This window comes from Pongo pygmaeus, chromosome 3 (genome assembly GCF_028885625.2).
Source record: "Pongo pygmaeus isolate AG05252 chromosome 3, NHGRI_mPonPyg2-v2.0_pri, whole genome shotgun sequence".
NCBI lineage: Eukaryota > Metazoa > Chordata > Mammalia > Primates > Hominidae > Pongo > Pongo pygmaeus.
This window is the reverse complement of record NC_072376.2, coordinates 49,500,237-49,517,448: the sequence shown is the minus strand read 5'-3', so window position 1 is coordinate 49,517,448 and position 17,212 is coordinate 49,500,237. Positions and strand designations below refer to the sequence as shown.

The following is a 17,212-nucleotide window of genomic DNA, read 5'->3' as shown; positions in this document are numbered from 1 at the left end:
AGGGCCTTAAAGCAAAAAGACCAGATTACTTCTAAGAGTATGAAAATTCGGCTGGCATCTTATTTTTCAACAGCAAAATATAAAGCAAGATATCAGTGAACAAAGTAAGAGCCCAGAATTTTACATCTAGCCAAGCTTACAAGTATGAAAACTACAGAAAAAATATGAAACATGTAAAAACTCAGGGAATACCATAATTTTCAGCTCTTTTTGAGAAACAGGCTAAACCTGATTTCAAGACTTAATATAAAAGCCATAATAAGCAAGACAGGATGGAGCTGGCAAAAGGACAGAAACAACATGAAGACAATAGAGGACAGAAATAGACCTATATATATATGGTAAAAAAACTGTTGACAAAAATGCCATGACATTTCAATAAAGAATAGCCTTTTCAACAAATGGGCTAGAATAGCTGGACATTCATATACAAAAAAATTAACTTTCATCTATACTTTGTGCAGTATATAAAGACAAACTCATAAAACTACAAAAGAGTGCACAAAATTAGTGTAAAGTCATGTACACCGATCTGTACTTTGTATGATTATGTCTTTATCAATACTTTGCACCATATGCAAAAATGAACTTATAAAATTACAAAAATATAAATTGTCTAGAAGAAAACAGCTTTTTGACAAAAAGTATTGTTTTTGTGATTTGATAAATTGAATTTCAGAGACTATTGTAAAACATGTATCTGATAAAGAACTCATATCCAAATATATAAAGACATATAAAAACCCTCTAAACCAATAATTAAAAGCTATTTTAAAAACAGGCAAAGATTTTAAAAGACAGTTTATTAAAGAAGAGATATGAATGGCAAATAAGCATATTAAAAGATATTCAAATTCATGGCCAGTGATATGAAAATGAAAACCAAAATGAGATACTACCACACACATAAAAATGTTTAAAACCATATAAACAGACAACACAGAGTGTAAGGAAGATGCAGCACAACTGATATTCTCATACACTTCTGGTGAGAATGCAAAATGGTACAGCTACTTTGCAAAACAGTTTGGCAGTTTCTTATAAAATTAAACATGGTCTTGGTCCTCCAAGATGGCCAAATAGGAACAGCTCCAGTCTGCAGCTCCCAGCAAGATCGACGCAGAATACTGGTGATTTCAGCATTTCCAACTGAGGTACCTGGTTCATCCCACTGGAATTGGTTGGACAGTGGGTGCAGCCCATGGAGGGCAAGCCGAAGCAGGGTGGTACGTCACCTCACCCAGGAAGCACAAGGGGTCAGGGGATTTCCCTTTCCTAGCCAAGGGAAGCCATGACAGACTATACCTGGAAAAATGGTACACTTCCGCCCAAATACTGCACTTTTCCCACCATCTTAGCAACCGGCAGACCAGGAGATTCTCTCCCATGCCTGGCTTGGTGGATCCCATGCCTACGGAGCCTTGCTCACTGCTAGCACAGCAGTCTGAGATCCACCTGTGAGGCTGCAGCCTGGTGCGGGTACAGGTGTCCGCCGTTGCTGAGGCTTGAGTAGGTAAACAAAGCAGCCAGGAAGCTTGAATTGGGTGGAGCCCACCCCAGCTCAGCAAGGCCTACTGCCTCTATAGACCCAACCTCTGTGGGCAGGGCTTAGCTAAACAAAAGGCAGCAGACAACTTCTGCAGACTTAAATGTCCCTGTCTGACAGCGCTGAAGAGAGCAGTGGTTCTCCTGCACGGCGTTCAAGCTCTGAGAACAGACAGACTGCCTCCTCAAGTGGGTCCCTGACCCCCATGTAGACTGACTGGGAAGCACCTCCCAGTAGGGGCCAACAGACACCTCATATAGGTGGGTGCCCCTCTGGGATGAAGCTTCCAGAGGAAGGATCAGGCAGCAATATCTGCTGTTCGGCAATATTTGCTGTTCTGCAGCCTCCACTGGTGATACCCAGGCAAAGAGGGTATGGAGTGGACCTCCAGCAAACTCCAACAGACCTGCAGTTGAGGGATGTGACTGTTAGAAGGAAAACTAACAAACAGAAAGGAATAGCATCAACATCAACAAAAAGGACATCCACACCAAAACACCACCTGTAGGTCACTAACACGCCATCTGTAGGTCACCAACATCAAAGACCAAAGGTAGATAAAACTACAAAGATGGGGAGAAACCAGGGCAGAAAAGCCAAAAATTCCAAAAACCAGAGTGCCTCTTCTCCTCCGAAGGACTGCAGATCCTCGCCAGCAACGGAACAAAACTGGATGGAGAATGACTTTGATGAGCTCACAGAAGTAGGCTTCAGAAGGTTGGTAATAACAAACTTTTCTGAGCTAAAGGAGCATGTTCTAACCCACTGCAAGGAAGCTAAAAACCTTGAAAAAAGGTTAGAAGAATTGCTAACTAGAATAAACAGTGTAGAGAAGACCTTAAATGACCTGATGGAGCTGAAAACCACAGCACGAGAACTTCATGATGCATGCACAAGTTTCAATAGCTGATTCGATCAAATGGAAGAAAGGATATCAGTGATTGAAGATCAAATTAATAAAATAAAGCAAGAAGACAAGATTAGAGAAAAAAGAGTAAAAAGAAATGAACAAAGCCTCCAAGAAATATGCGACTATGTGAAAAGACCAAATCTACGTTTGATTGGTGTAACTGAAAGTGACAGGGAAAATGGAACCAAGTTAGAAACCACTCTTCAGGATATTATCCAGAAGAACTTCCCCAACCTAGCAAGGCAGGCCAACATTCAAATTCAGGAAATATAGAGAACAACACAAAGACACTCCTCGAGAAGAGCAACCCCAAGACACATAATTGTCAGATTCACCAAGGATAAAATAAAGGAAAAAATGTTAAAGGCAGCCAGAGAGAGAGGTTGGGTTACCCACAAAGGGAAGTCCATCAGATTAACAGCGGATCTCTCGGCAGAAACCCTCCACGCCAGAAGAGAGTGGGGGTCAATATTCAACATTCTTAAAGAAAAGAATTTTCAACCCAGAATTTCACATCCAGCCAAACTAAGCTTCATAAGTGAAGGAGAAATAAAATCCTTTACAGACAAGCAAATACTGAGAGATTTTGTCACCACCAGACCTGCCTTACAAGAGCTCCTGAAGGAAGCACAAACATGGAAAGGAATAACTGGTACCAGTCACTGCAAAAATATGCCAAATGGAAAAGACCATTGATACCATGAAGAAATTGCATCAATTAATGCGCAAAAAAACCAGCTAACATCATAATGACAGGATCAAATTCACATATAACAATATTAACCTTAAATGTAAATGGGCTAAATATCCCAATTAAAAGACACAGACTGGCAAATTGGATAAAGAGTCAAGACCCATCAGTGTGCTGTATTCACGAGACCCATCTCATGTGCAAAGAGGCACACAGGCTCAAAATAAAGGGATGGAGGAAGATTTACCAAGCAAATGGAAAGCAAAAAAAAAAAAAAAAAGAGCAAGGGTTGCAATCCTAGTCTCTGATAAAACAGCCTTTAAACCAACAAAGATCAAAAGAGACAAAGAAGGCCATTACATAATGGTAAAGGGATCAATTCAACAAGAAGAGCTAACTATTCTAAATATATATGCACCCAATACAGGAGCACCCAGATTCATAAAGCAAGTCCTTAGAGACCTACGAAGACTTAGACTCCCACACAATAATAATGGGAGACTTTAACACCCCACTGTCAACATTAGATAGAGCAACACGACAGAAGGTTGACAAGGATATCCAGGACTTGAACTCAGCTCTGCACCAAGTGGCCCTAATAGACATCTACAGAACTCTCCACCCCAAATCAATAAAATATACATTCTTCTCAGCACTACATCGCACTTATTCTAAAGTTGACCACATAATTGGAAGTAAAACACTCCTCAGCAAATGTAAAAGAACAGAAATCACAACAAACTGCTCTCAGACTACAGTGCAATCAAATTAGAACTCAGGATTAAGAAACTCACTCAAAACCACACAACTACATGGAAACTGAACAACCTGCTCCTCAATGACTACTGGGTAAATGACGAAATGAAGGCAGAAATAAAGATGTTCTTTGAAACCAATGAGAACAAAGACACAACGTACCAGAATCTCTGGGACACATTCAAAGCAGTGTGTAGAGGGAAATTTACAGCACTAAATGCCCACAAGAGAAAGCAGGAAAGATCTAAAATCAACACCTTAACATCACAATTAAAAGAACTAGAGAAGCAACAGCAAACAAATACAAAAGCTAGCAGAAGGCAAGAAATAACTAAGATCAGAGGAGAACTGAAGGAAATAGAGACACAAAAAACCCTTCAAAAAATCAATGAATCCAGGAGCTGGTGTTTTGAAAAGATCAACAAAATTGATAGACCGCTAGCAAGACTAATAATGAAGAAAAGAGAGAAGAATCAAACAGACGCAATAAAAAATGATACAGGGGATATCACCACTGATCCCACAGAAATACAAACTACCATCAGAGAATACTACAAGCCCCTCTATGCAAATAAACTAAAAATCTACAAGAAACGGATAAATTCCTGGACACATACACCCTCCCAAGACTAAACCAGCAAAAAGTTGAATCTCTGAACAGAACAATAACAGGTTCTGAAATTGGGGCAACTAATTAATAGCCTACCAACCAAAAAGAGTCCAGGACCAGATGGATTCACAGCCGAATTCTACCAGAGGTACAAGGAGGAGCTGGTACCATTCCTTCTGAAACTATTCCAATGAATAGAGAAAGAGGGAATCCTCCCTAACTCATTTTATGATGCCAGCATCACCCTGATACCAAAGCCTGGCAGAGATACAACAAAAAAAGGGAATTTTAGGCCAATATCCCTGGTGAACATTGATGCAAAAATCCTCAATAAAATACTGGCAAACAGAATCCAGCAGCACATCAAAAAGCTTATCCAACATGATCAAGTCAGCTTCATCCCTGGGAATCAAGGCTGGTTCAACATACGCAAATCAATAAACGTAATCTATTACATAAACAGTACCAACGACAAAAACCACACGATTATCTCAATAGGTGCAGAAAAGGCCTTCAAAAAATTCAACAGCCTTTCACGCTAAAAACTCTCAATGAACTAGGTATTGATGGAACGTTATCTCAAAATAATAAGAGCTATTTATGACAAACCCACAGCCAATATCATACTGAATGGGCAAAAACTGGAAGCATTCCCTTTGAAAACTGGCACAAGACAAGGATGCCCTCTCTCACCACTCCTATTCAACATAGTGTTGGAAGTTCTGGCCAGGGCAATCAGGCAAGAGAAAGAAATAAAGGGTATTCAATCAGGAAAAGATGAAGTCAAATTGTCTCTGTTTGCAGATGACCTGATTGTATATTTAGAAAACCCCAACATCTCAGCCCAAAATCTCCTTAAGCTGATAAGCAACTTCAGCAAAGTCTCAGGATACAAAATCAATGTGCAAAAATCACAAGCATTCCTATACACCAATTATAGACAAAGAGATAGCCAAATCGTGAGTGAACTTTCATTCACAATTGCTACAAAGAGAATAAAATACCTTGGAATCCAACTTACAAGGAATGTGAAGGACCCCTTCAAGGAAAAGTACAAACCACTGCTCAACGAAATAAAAGAGGAAACAAACAAATGGAAGAAATATTCCATGCTCATGGATAGGAAGAATCAGTATCGTTAAAACACCCATACTGCCCAAGGTAATTTACAGATTCAATGCCATCCCCATCAAGCTACCAATGACTTTCTTCACAGAATTGGAAAAAAACTACTTTAAAGTTCATATGGAACCAAAAAAGAGCCTGCATAGCCAAGACAATCCTAAACAAAAAGAACAAAGCTGGAAGCATCATGCTATCCGACTTCAAATTATACTTCAAGGCTACAGTAACCAAAACAGCATGGTACTGGTACCAAAACAGACATATAGACCAATGGAACAGGACAGAGGCCTCAGAAATAACACCACACATCTATAACCATCTGATCTTTGACAAACCTTATAAAAACAAGAAATGGGGAAAGGATTCCCTATTTAATAAATGGTGCTGGGATTAGCCATACGTAGAAAGCTGAAACTGGATCCCTTCCTTACACCTTATACAAAAATTAACTCAAGATGGATTAAAGAATTAAATATAACATCTAAAACCATAAAAACCTTAGAAGAAAACCTAGGCAATACCATTCAGAACATAGGCATGGACAAAGACTTCATGACTAAAACACCAAAAGCAATGGCAACAAAAGCCAAAATAGACAAATCAGATCTAATTAAACTAAAGAGCTTCTGCACAGCAAAAGAAACCATCATTAGAGTGAACAGCAACCTACAGAATGGGAGAAAAGTTTTGCAATCTACCCATCTGACAAAGGGCGAATATCCAGAATCTACAAAGAACTTAAACAAATTTACAAAAAAGAAAACAAAAAACAAACAACCCCATCAAAAAGTGGGCAAAGGATATGAATATACACTTCTCAAAGGAAGACATTTATTCAGCCACCAGACGCGTGCAAAAATGCTCATCATCACTGGTCATCACAGAAATGCAAATCAAAACCACAATGAGATACCATCTCATGCCAGTTAGAATGGCGATCATTAAAAAGGAAACTACAGATGCTGGAAAGGACGTGGAGAAACAGGAACGCTTTTACACTGTTGGTGGGAGTGTAAATCAGTTAAACCATTGTGGAAGATAGTGTGGCAATTCCTCAAGGATCTAGAACTAGAAATACCATTTGACCCAGGAATGCCATTACTGGGTATATACCCAAAGGATTATAAATCGTGCTACTATAAAGACAAATGCACACGTATGTTTACTGCGGCACTATTCACAATAGCAAACTTGGAACCAAGTAGGTAGGGTAGGTATATAAGAGAAACAAAGATATATGTCGACATCAAAATCTGTACGCAAGTATTTGTAATAACTGTATTCGTAATTGTTCAGACTGGAAACAGCCCATATTTTCCATCAAGTGATGTAAAAACAAACTGTAGTATATCTACACAATGAAACAGAAACCAAATACCACGTGTTCTCACTTAGAAGTGGAAGCTAAATGATGAGAACACATGGATACACTGAGGGTAACAACACGCACTGGGGCCTACTGGAGGGTGGGAAGCGGGAGGGGGAATGACTAACAGGTACTAGGCTTAATACCTGGGTGATGAAATAATATATATGACAAACCCCCATGACGCAAATTTACCTATATAACAAACTTGTACATGTACCCCTAAACTTAAAAGCTAAAAAAATGAAATGAACATGTAACAAAATGGATAAAACTCAAGTTAATTATATTTAGTGATAGAAACCAGAATCAAAAGGCTACACATACTATATGATTCCACTTATATGACATTCTGGAAAAGAAAAAATCTATAGTGGATGCTAAGGTGTGGTTATGGGCTGGGGAGCTAATTATAAAAAGGCATGAGGGAACTTTTTTACATTATGGAATGGTTTACATTTTGATTGTCTGGTGGACCCATTACTGTACACTTAGAATTAATTGCGTACATCTGAACTGATTGTGTACAAAATTTTTTATAACTACACACCCAAAAAGAGTGAAAAATTTACTGTATGTAAATTTCCCATCAATAAACTTGATAAATCCCTACATTCTTCTGTTTAATCACAGACTTCTACAATCTATTTCTAGCTTTTCATACATTTTATTTTCTCAAAGCACTATATATGCAATAAAAGGTCTTTCATTATGGCTAGTGAGTCACTGTTTTCAGTACATTTATTATTTCTTTCTTTGTGTAATTATAGAACATATGATATTAAAGCTTTTACCACTGATGTTAAGACTCTCACTTCCTGAAATGGTTTGGCTGTGTCCCCACCCAAAATCTCATCTTGAATTGTAATCCCCATAATCACCACATGTCAAGGTGGGACCAGATGGAGGTAACTGGATGGTGGGGGTGGTTCTCCCATGCTGTTCTGATGATAGTGAGTTTCACGAGATCTGACAGTTTTATAAGCGTCTGGTAGATCACCTGCTTGCACTCTGTCCTACCACTCTGTGAAGAAGCTTCCCCTTTGCCTTCTTCTGTGCCTGCTTCTCCTGTGCCTTCTGCCATGATGGTAAAGTTTCCTGAGGCCTCCCCAGTCATGTGAAACTGTGAGTCAATTACCTCTTTCCTATATAAATTACCCAGTTTCGGGTATTTTATATAGGAATATATATATTTATATAGGAATATATTTATATAGGAATATATATTTCTATACAGGAATATATATTCCTATATAAATTTTCCTATATATATTTATATATATAGGAATATTTAGGAATATATAAAATATATATATATTTTATATAGGAATACATAAAATATATATATATTTTATATAGGAATACATAAAATATATATATATTTTATATAGGAATACATAAAATATATATTTTTTATATAGGAATACATAAAATATATATTTTTTATATAGGAATATATAAAATATACATATTTTATATAGGAATATATGCATTTTATATAGGAATATATAAAATATATTTTATAGAGGAATATATAAAATATATTTTATAGAGGAATATATAAAATATATTTTATAGAGGAATATATAAAATATATTTTATATAGGAATATATAAAATATATATAGGAATATATAAAATATATTTTATAGAGGAATATATAAAATATATTTTATAGAGGAATATATAAAATATATTTTATAGAGGAATATATAAAATATATATAGGAATATATAAAATATATTTTATATAGGAATATATAAAATATATTTTATATATTCCTCTATAAAATATATTTTATATAGCATATGCAGTGTGAGAACAGACTAATACAGTAAATTGGTACTGCAGAGAGTGGGGTGCTGCGATAAAGATACCCAAAAGTGTGGAAGTGACTTTGGAACTGGAAACACAGAGGTTGGAATAGTTTGGAGGGCTCGTAAAAAAGGAGGATGTGGGAAAGTTTGGAACTTATCAGTTCTGACCAAAATGCTGATAGTGATATGGACAACGAAGTCCAGGCTGAGGTGGTCTCGGAGACGAGGAACCTGTTGGTACTAGAATAAAGGTGACTCTTATTATGCTTTAGTAAAGAGACTGGCAGCATTTTGCCCCTGCCCTAGAGATCTGTGGAAAGTTGAACTTGAGAGAGATGATTTAGGGTATCTGGCAGAGAAATGTCTGAGCAGCAAAGCGTTCAAGGGGTGACTTGGGTGCTCTTAAAAGCACTAAGTTTTATGCATTCACAAAAAGATGGTTTGGAATTGGAACTTATGTTTAAAAGAGAAGCAGAGCATAAAAGTTTGGAAAATTTGCAGCCTGATGATACAATAGAAAACAAAAATCCGTTTTCTAAGGAGAAATTCAAGTCAGCTGCAGAAATTTCCATAAATAACAAGCAACCAAATGTTAATTGCCAAGACAATGGGAAAATGTCTCCAGGGAATGTCAGAGGTCTTCAAGGCAGCTGCTCCCATCACAGACCTGGAGGCCTAACAGGAAAAACCGGTTTTGTGGGGTGGGCCCAGGGCCTTGCTGCTTTGTGCAGTCTCAGGACATGGTGCCCTGTGTCCCAGCTGTGGCTAAAAGGGGCCAATGTACAGCTCAGGCTGTTGCTTCAGAGGGTGCAAGCCCTAAGCCTTGGTGACTTACACTTGGTGTTGGGCTGCGGGTGCACAGAAGTCAAGCAAGGTTTGGGAACCTCTGCCTAGATTTTAGAGGATGTATGAAAACATCTGGATGTCCAGGTAGAAGTTTACTGCAGGGGTGGAACCCTCATGGAGAACCTCTTGCTAAGGCAGTGCAGAAGGAAAATGTGGGGTTGGAGCCCCCACAGAGAGTCCCCATTGGCACTGCCTAGTAGAGCTGTGAGAAGAGTGCCACAGTCCTCCAGATCCCAGAACGGTAGATCCAATGAAAGCTTGGACCATGAATCTGGAAAAGCTGCAACACTCAATGCCAACTCGTGAAAGCAGCCGGAAGGTGGGCTGTACCTTGCATAGCCACAGGGTGAAGCTGCCCAAGACCATGGGAACCCACCTCTTCCATCAGCGTGACCTGAATGTGAGACATGGAGTCAAAGAAGATCATTTTGGAACCTTAAGGTTTAATGATTGCCCTATGGGATTTTACAGTGCATGGGGCCTGAAGCCCCTTTGTTTTGTCCAATTTCTCCCATTTGGAATGGGAGCATTTATCTAATGTCCGTACCCTCACTGGATCTAGGAAGTAACTAACTTGCTTCTGATTTTACAGGCTCATAGGTGGAAGGGACTTGCCTTGCTCAGATAAGACTTTGGACTTGGACTTCTGGATTAATGCTGGAATGAGCTAAGACTTTGGGGGACTGTTGGAAAGGTGTGATTGTGTTTTGAAATGTGAGTACATGAGATTGAGGGGGGACTGGGGGTGAAATGATACATTTTGGCTGTGTCCCCACCCAAAATCTCATCTTGAATTGTTATCCCTATAATCCCCACATGCCAAGGGCAGGACAACATGGAGATAATCAGTGAGTGATAGTGAGTGAGTCTCATGAGATCTGATGGTTTTATAAAAACCTGGCAGTTCCCCTGCTTGTACTCACTCTGTTCTGCCACCCTGTGAAGAGGTGCCTGCTTCTCCTTTGTCTCCTGCCATGACTGTAAGTTTCCTGAGGCCTCCCCAACCATGAGGAACTGTGAGTCAATTAAACCTCTTTCCTTTATAAATAACCCGTCTCAGGATTTCTTCATAGCAGTGTGAGAATGGACTAATACACTTCCCTCTCATTTTTATAAAATAAGAACAAAAATAATAGAATCTTCAAATAATTGCACAAACATCACCATGTTCATATCTGCTCAAATAAAACTGTTGACGAGCAGGCACTGGCATCATAACACACACAAAAAAACCATTTTCTAGGTGACATGTTTAAATCTAAATCTGATGTGCGAAATGTGACAAAGAGATATTAATGTATAATATATATAACAGGTGACTTATAAAAGAAAGCTAACATATATAAGTTTAAGTGGGTTAACAAATCAAGTAAATCATAACAGAATAATAAACAATAATAGTAACAGTTAAAAAAATAGCAGCAGCAAATATTAATTGCTATATGTCACATGGCATTTCTAAGTACTTTACAAAATTAAATCATTTAATGTTCACAATAACCCTATGAAGGTAGGTTAACTCTATTTTATAGATTTTAAATTAAAACAGAACAAACTGAAAAAAGTTGTCTAATGCCACAGAGTAGCAAAGCTGAATGTGAAGGATAAGAGAATACTAATATATAGAACATTTATGTATTAACAAACAAATATTCTGACAGCCATAAATTTCAATAGTCACCTTCTCTTCCAAGGTTTCACTTATAGATGTTGCTAGTTTCAACAGTTCTTCTGAATCTTGTTGGCATCTACAACTCAAAACAGAACACCCTAACTTTAATTTTCTCAACTGCCATAAACAGTAGGACATACTCAAAATTAAAATTTAGGAAATATATAAAAGAATGTGGGATTTTTGCCAACAGGTAGCACAAAATGTTTTACTGATTTAAAGATGATTGGCTTATAAATACATTACTTCAAAATCACACTTATATCAGTATATAAATAAGCTTAATCTTTTTTTTTTTTTTGAGACAGAGTCTCACTCTGTCACCCACGCTGGAGTGCAGCAGTGCAATCTTGGCTCACTGCACCCTCTGCCTTCTGGTTCAAGCGATTCTCATGCCCCAGCCTCCCAAAGAGCTGGGATTACCGGCATGCGCCACCACGCCTGGTAATTTCTGTATTTTTAGCAGAGACAGGGTTTCGCCATGTTGGCCAGGCTGGTCTCAAACTCCTGGCCTCAAGTGATCCACCCGTCAGCCTCCCAAAGTCCTGGGATCATAGGCGTGAGCCACAACACCAAATCCCAGATTTAATCCCAAATATAAAAAGCAAAAACCTTCTGCAACAGTGCTCTGACTTAACAGGGTATAAAGTTAAAAAAAAAATTACTATGAGTTAATAATTCAATAATTCTCAGAATTTTTGTTTGTTTGTTTTAAGAAGCTTTAATTTTTAAAGGCTTCAAAGTGGAAAAATTCACATTTAGTATGATTCCACTTTTATAAACCAATTTCTCCACTCCCACCAGGAAAAGGACCAGAAAGTCATAATAAATGTTTGCACAGCTTGGCATATCTATTGGTATTGTAATTACAAAGGGCATAGTTACTTTTTAAATTATAATTTCTGAACTACTACTTTTATAAAAAGGAAAATACTTATTTTTAAACTTAAAACATTACCCAACATTTGGCTTGCGACTGTATTTCTCCTGAAACTGGTCCAAGGCAAGCATAGCTGTGTGAATCTCTAAAGGTGCCTATTGAGAACATTAAAAATTGGCCAACATTAACTGAGTGCTTGTATGTCCCAGGCACTGGGCTAAATACTTTTAAAACATTATTTAACCATCATAATAAACACATTAGCTTAATACTATTATTAACTCTATTTAACAAATAAGAAACCTGAAGGTTAGAAGTTAAATGACTTAACCTCAAGGCCATGAAGGTAAATGATTTAATCCCCTTTCCTTATTAAAATTTACAAATTTGGGAACTGTTAGTTCCTTCCTTATCACATTTCCTGCTACAAAATTACATCCATTTAAAAAAAAATAGAATACATACTCAAGGTTTTTTTGGTAAGAAATATGCATTATATAAAATGGTACGATTCAGAAAATCTTTTAATAAGATCATCTTTGTACAAGTTATTGAAATCATCTTTTAATTATCAAAGTTGGCAAATCATTATAAAAGTGAAACTTTTTCCTATTACTTTAACATTTTTTTCTATGATACAAATTCACATTTTTAATCCTCGGAAGTCAACTTTAGATATATGAGTATAACCTTTATTATATTCACATTATAAGGCCCGACAGCAAGATACCTACATTCCATTTTAACTTTATAATCACTCACTAATTCTCATCTCTGATTCTGCTGCCTCTCTCAAACCTGCAAAGTGTTTATTTACCTCAGGTTTGCTAAAATCCACAATAAGGCACTTTGGATGTTTTATCTGCCTCTCCAGTGATTCCTGATAGGAAAGAAAAAATCATAACCTTCAGAGTAAGTGAGTGATTATTTGACAAAATATACTGTTATATGTCAGTGTGCTAAAAACTAGGGAACTCTCCCAAGGGTCTGAAATAAGTAGGGTTGGGCTGATATTTTTTAACTGAAATATAAACTAGCTACCACTCTTATGACCATACTTAAAAAAAAAGTTAAATGCAATAAAACAACCTGCTCTACATAATAAATTTGGGAACAATTAGTAAAAACATTTGCATACTTTAAAAAATTTATTATTTTAATCTAAAAGCTACCATATTTTTATAATACCAGGTTATCAAGACTTATTAAATTCTGTGTGAAGAACACAAAGGTAACAAACGAAACTCCCCCTAAAAAAAACCCAAAACACCCACCCAATCTAAAATTGAGACATATCCAGTTAAAAATTGGAGACAAAGCACAAGGAGATATGCAGGAGTACATCTGACTAGATATACTATTTTAATTTTTTTTTAAATTCTAACTTTGGGTTGAACAAAGCCTTGTTAACTACTGGAGTTGTTAACAGTTCTGGAAAAGAAAACGCAATTACGTTAAAACCTTGAGAACTTGTAAGAAAAAACAGAGATGTGCTAGCTTATTCTGAGAAAGAGCCCAAGGATTTTAGTAGCACAAGATCCCTTAGTTCTCTGACACTACATTCTCTATATTCAGCTATCTACATTTTCCTTTCAATGCCAGTCATTTTTAGAAATTATTTTACATTTCCAACATATATACTGTTTTTTGAAATTTATAAAATTAAATTAAATTGTAAAAACCAGGGTGAACAAGCATAATTTGAATACCTTCATTTTAGAAAATTAAATAATAATAAAGCAAAACAACTGTTGCTAAATCTTGAAAATACATTAGTTTTATTTCTTGTCTTAGAAACTAAATTGTAATAAGTATGATAAACTCTGATAATTCACAAAGGTATAGTTCCTTTCGGGAATACCCGTCTAGCTCAACAATATGTATATGGTATTCTGACTATAAAAGATGTGTAAGTTTTTTGTTAATATCCATTTTATTCATTTATTTCATTAGATTAATTCCATTTCCCTCAAAGCGGGTATAAATGAAAAAATAAAAATAAAAACAAATTCTGTTCCACATTTAATCTGTTTGGTTAACTGAGCAGTTATTTCATTGTCTCTTCTGCCTTTCTTTTTCTGTAAAGAAATATTTTTTAAGCAGAAAAAAAACACTTACAAAGAAAACTGTTTTAGGAGTCTTAACTTGGACAGCTATGCCTCCATGTAAATATGGTTCCAGTTCTGTGGTGTCACCAATACTAAAAGAAAATGGCGATATCACTAGAAGAAAATAAATTAAAAAATCATTACACAGGGATATAGATATTTAAATTTCAACTCTTATTGTCATGTTAATTATCCCTAATTTACAAAATTAAAGAATTCCAGCATAGTGTTTCTTTTTGTTTGTTGTTTTTTTGTTTGTTTTTTAATGAAGAGCTGGGAGGAGTGTGGGGAACTAGACAGAGTATTTTTTCCAATGGAAAACTCCAGGATTTAAAAATTACCAAGGAAACTTATAGAAAAAGAGTAATGAGGGCTACTCATTATTAGATATTAAAATATATCATAAAGCCTCAATAATATAATAATAACTACCTATCATAATAATATAATGGTACTGGTTAATAATGGTTAATAATGGTACTGGTTAATAACTGGTTAATAATGGTTATTATTGGTTAATAATGGTTAATAATAACTGGTTAATAATATTAATAATAACTGGTTAATAATGGTACTGGTTAATAAACAGACAACTGGAAAAGATTAGAGAATTCAGAAACAGTCTTAAGTACACAAAGGACAAAATCAAGGTGGCACCTCAATCAGTAAGGAAAAGATAAGATTATTCAATAGATCTTATAGAGAAAAAAGACATCTGGGAAAATACCTATTGCAAATGGATAAAAGTTTTAAGTTTCAAAAAAGACGCTAATAATTTCTTAGATAAAAGCATGGGAGAAAAATTCCTTTAAAACCATGTAGTAAGGAAGGCTTTTCTACGTAACACTAAATGAAAACCATAAAAGAAAATATTTAAAATTTGACTATAAAAACATAAAAAAGAAAACCTCATGACAAAAACCCATCATAAGCAACATCAAAAGATAAATGGCAAACCAGGAAAATAGTATGCTCTGTCTGGGCATGGTGGCATGTGCCTGTAGTCCCATCTATTCAGGAGGCCAAGGCAGCAGGATCACTTGAACCCAGGAGGCTGTAGTGTGCTAAACTGCACCTGTGAATAGCCACTGTACTTCAGCCTGGATAACACAGTGAGACCCTCATTTCTTAAAAAGAAAAAACATGGTCCGATAACATTTTCATCTATATTATGACATATTAGGTAGCTATAAAAGAAAATGTTTCTCATTTCTGAACCATTTGCTTCTTCAAAAAATTAAGTTAAAAAAACCAAGTAAGCCCCCCCTTTACTTAATATATAATACAGGCATATATACTATATAATATGTAATATATACATGTGTATGTATAGTAAATATATAAAGTAGACAGAATGGTCAGCAGAGTGAACACCAAACTTAGCTGCTGTTATCTCTGGAGAGGAAAGGAAGTCTGAAGTAGGATTCATTTTTAACCCTATTTAAACATATACACATACATATATATCTAGAATAAGTATGTATTATTTTAGCTGTTTAACAATGTTTTTTGGCTGGTCATGAGGTTTTTTATCTTCATGCCTGTAATCCCAACACTTTGGGCAGCCAAGGCGAGAGGATCACTTGAGCCCTGGGGTTCAAGACCAGCCTGGGCAAAATAGAGAGATCTTGTCTCTACAAAAATAAAAAAGTTAGCCAGGTGTGGTGGCACACACCCGTAGTCCCAGTTACGTGGGAGGCTGAGGTGGGAGGATCACTTGGGCCCAGGAGGCTGAGGCTGCAGTGAGCCATGATCATGTCGCTGCAGTTCAGCCTGGGCAACAGAGCAAGATGCTATCTCAAAAAAAAAAGGAAACAACAAATGAAAAAACAAAAAAACAAAACAACATTTTTTCATGCTAGCAGAATATTACTTTAGATCAGTAAGTAGCAATTTATAAATGTTAAGGAAAAAAAAGCTTCATAACAGCCACTCTATTTAAACTTATTCATCTCTCCCTCCAAAGAATTTTTGGCACAAAATGTGGGTTTTCTTTGTTTATTTCTTGACATGCAGTGGCTCCTCTTTATACAAGCAGACTCATAATCTGAACCATTACCACAATTCACCACAACATGGACCCCAAAATTACAAATAATAATCCTAAATGATTAATTTTAATAAAAAATAGATATATTATTTAATATCTATGATCTGAACCTGTATTTAAAATAATTAGATGTAGTCAGGAAACAAAATCAAACAGTTTTGTTATACAACATGCACGCTAAAATTACAAATAATAATCCTAAATGATTAATTTTAATAAAAACAGACATATTCTTTAATATCTATGATCTGAACCTGTATTTAAAATAATTAGATGTAGCTGGCAAACAAAATCAAATAGTTTTGTTACCAAAAATACTTCAATATAGATTCAAAGTTATCTATAAACATTTTGTAATAAGAACTGATTTTTCCCTCTCCTGAGGATATATTTTGCCGTCATCAAAAAAAAAGTAATCCCATTTACTGTCTATAAACTAAATACACAGTTATATTTTCAAATGCCCTAAAGATAAAACTTAATCAATTTCCCCTAAATAGGTGTAAGCATGCCATATAGTTATGGGTTGTCCAGTACTGTCTTTGACTCTTTTAAACATGGCTGAAGGAAAAACACAAACTACACAGATTAATGCTGCTATAAATTCATTATATTAAACTTCAAATGGGCCCTATATGATGCCTGACATCTTTCCATTTTTAAGAATATCTACTTTCCTCCTGGTTTTGGCACCTTTCATTTCCTTTTGGCAATGACTTCACATTAGTCCAATGAAAAAACAGACTCCTTCAACTTCTCGCGAACAAACTTACAAACTTGCCTGCAGACACGACATTCATCCCTTTTATTCAAGCCACTGAACAAGAACATATATC

General features: G+C 36.1%; 1 protein-coding gene across 2 annotated transcripts in view; it reads right to left on the bottom strand.

The window, feature by feature from the left end:
- UBA6 (ubiquitin like modifier activating enzyme 6) overlaps positions 1–17,212 on the bottom strand; it is an 84,067-nt gene that overhangs the window by 33,602 nt on the left and 33,253 nt on the right. For both annotated transcript variants that reach the window (XM_054484994.2, XM_063663640.1), the window contains exons 10-13: positions 14,337–14,440; positions 13,036–13,098; positions 12,297–12,373; positions 11,348–11,414 (exon numbers count right to left, since the gene is read on the bottom strand). In XM_054484994.2, coding sequence (XP_054340969.1) covers positions 11,348–11,414; positions 12,297–12,373; positions 13,036–13,098; positions 14,337–14,440 — 311 coding nt within the window. The remainder of the gene's footprint in view (positions 1–11,347; positions 11,415–12,296; positions 12,374–13,035; positions 13,099–14,336; positions 14,441–17,212) is intronic.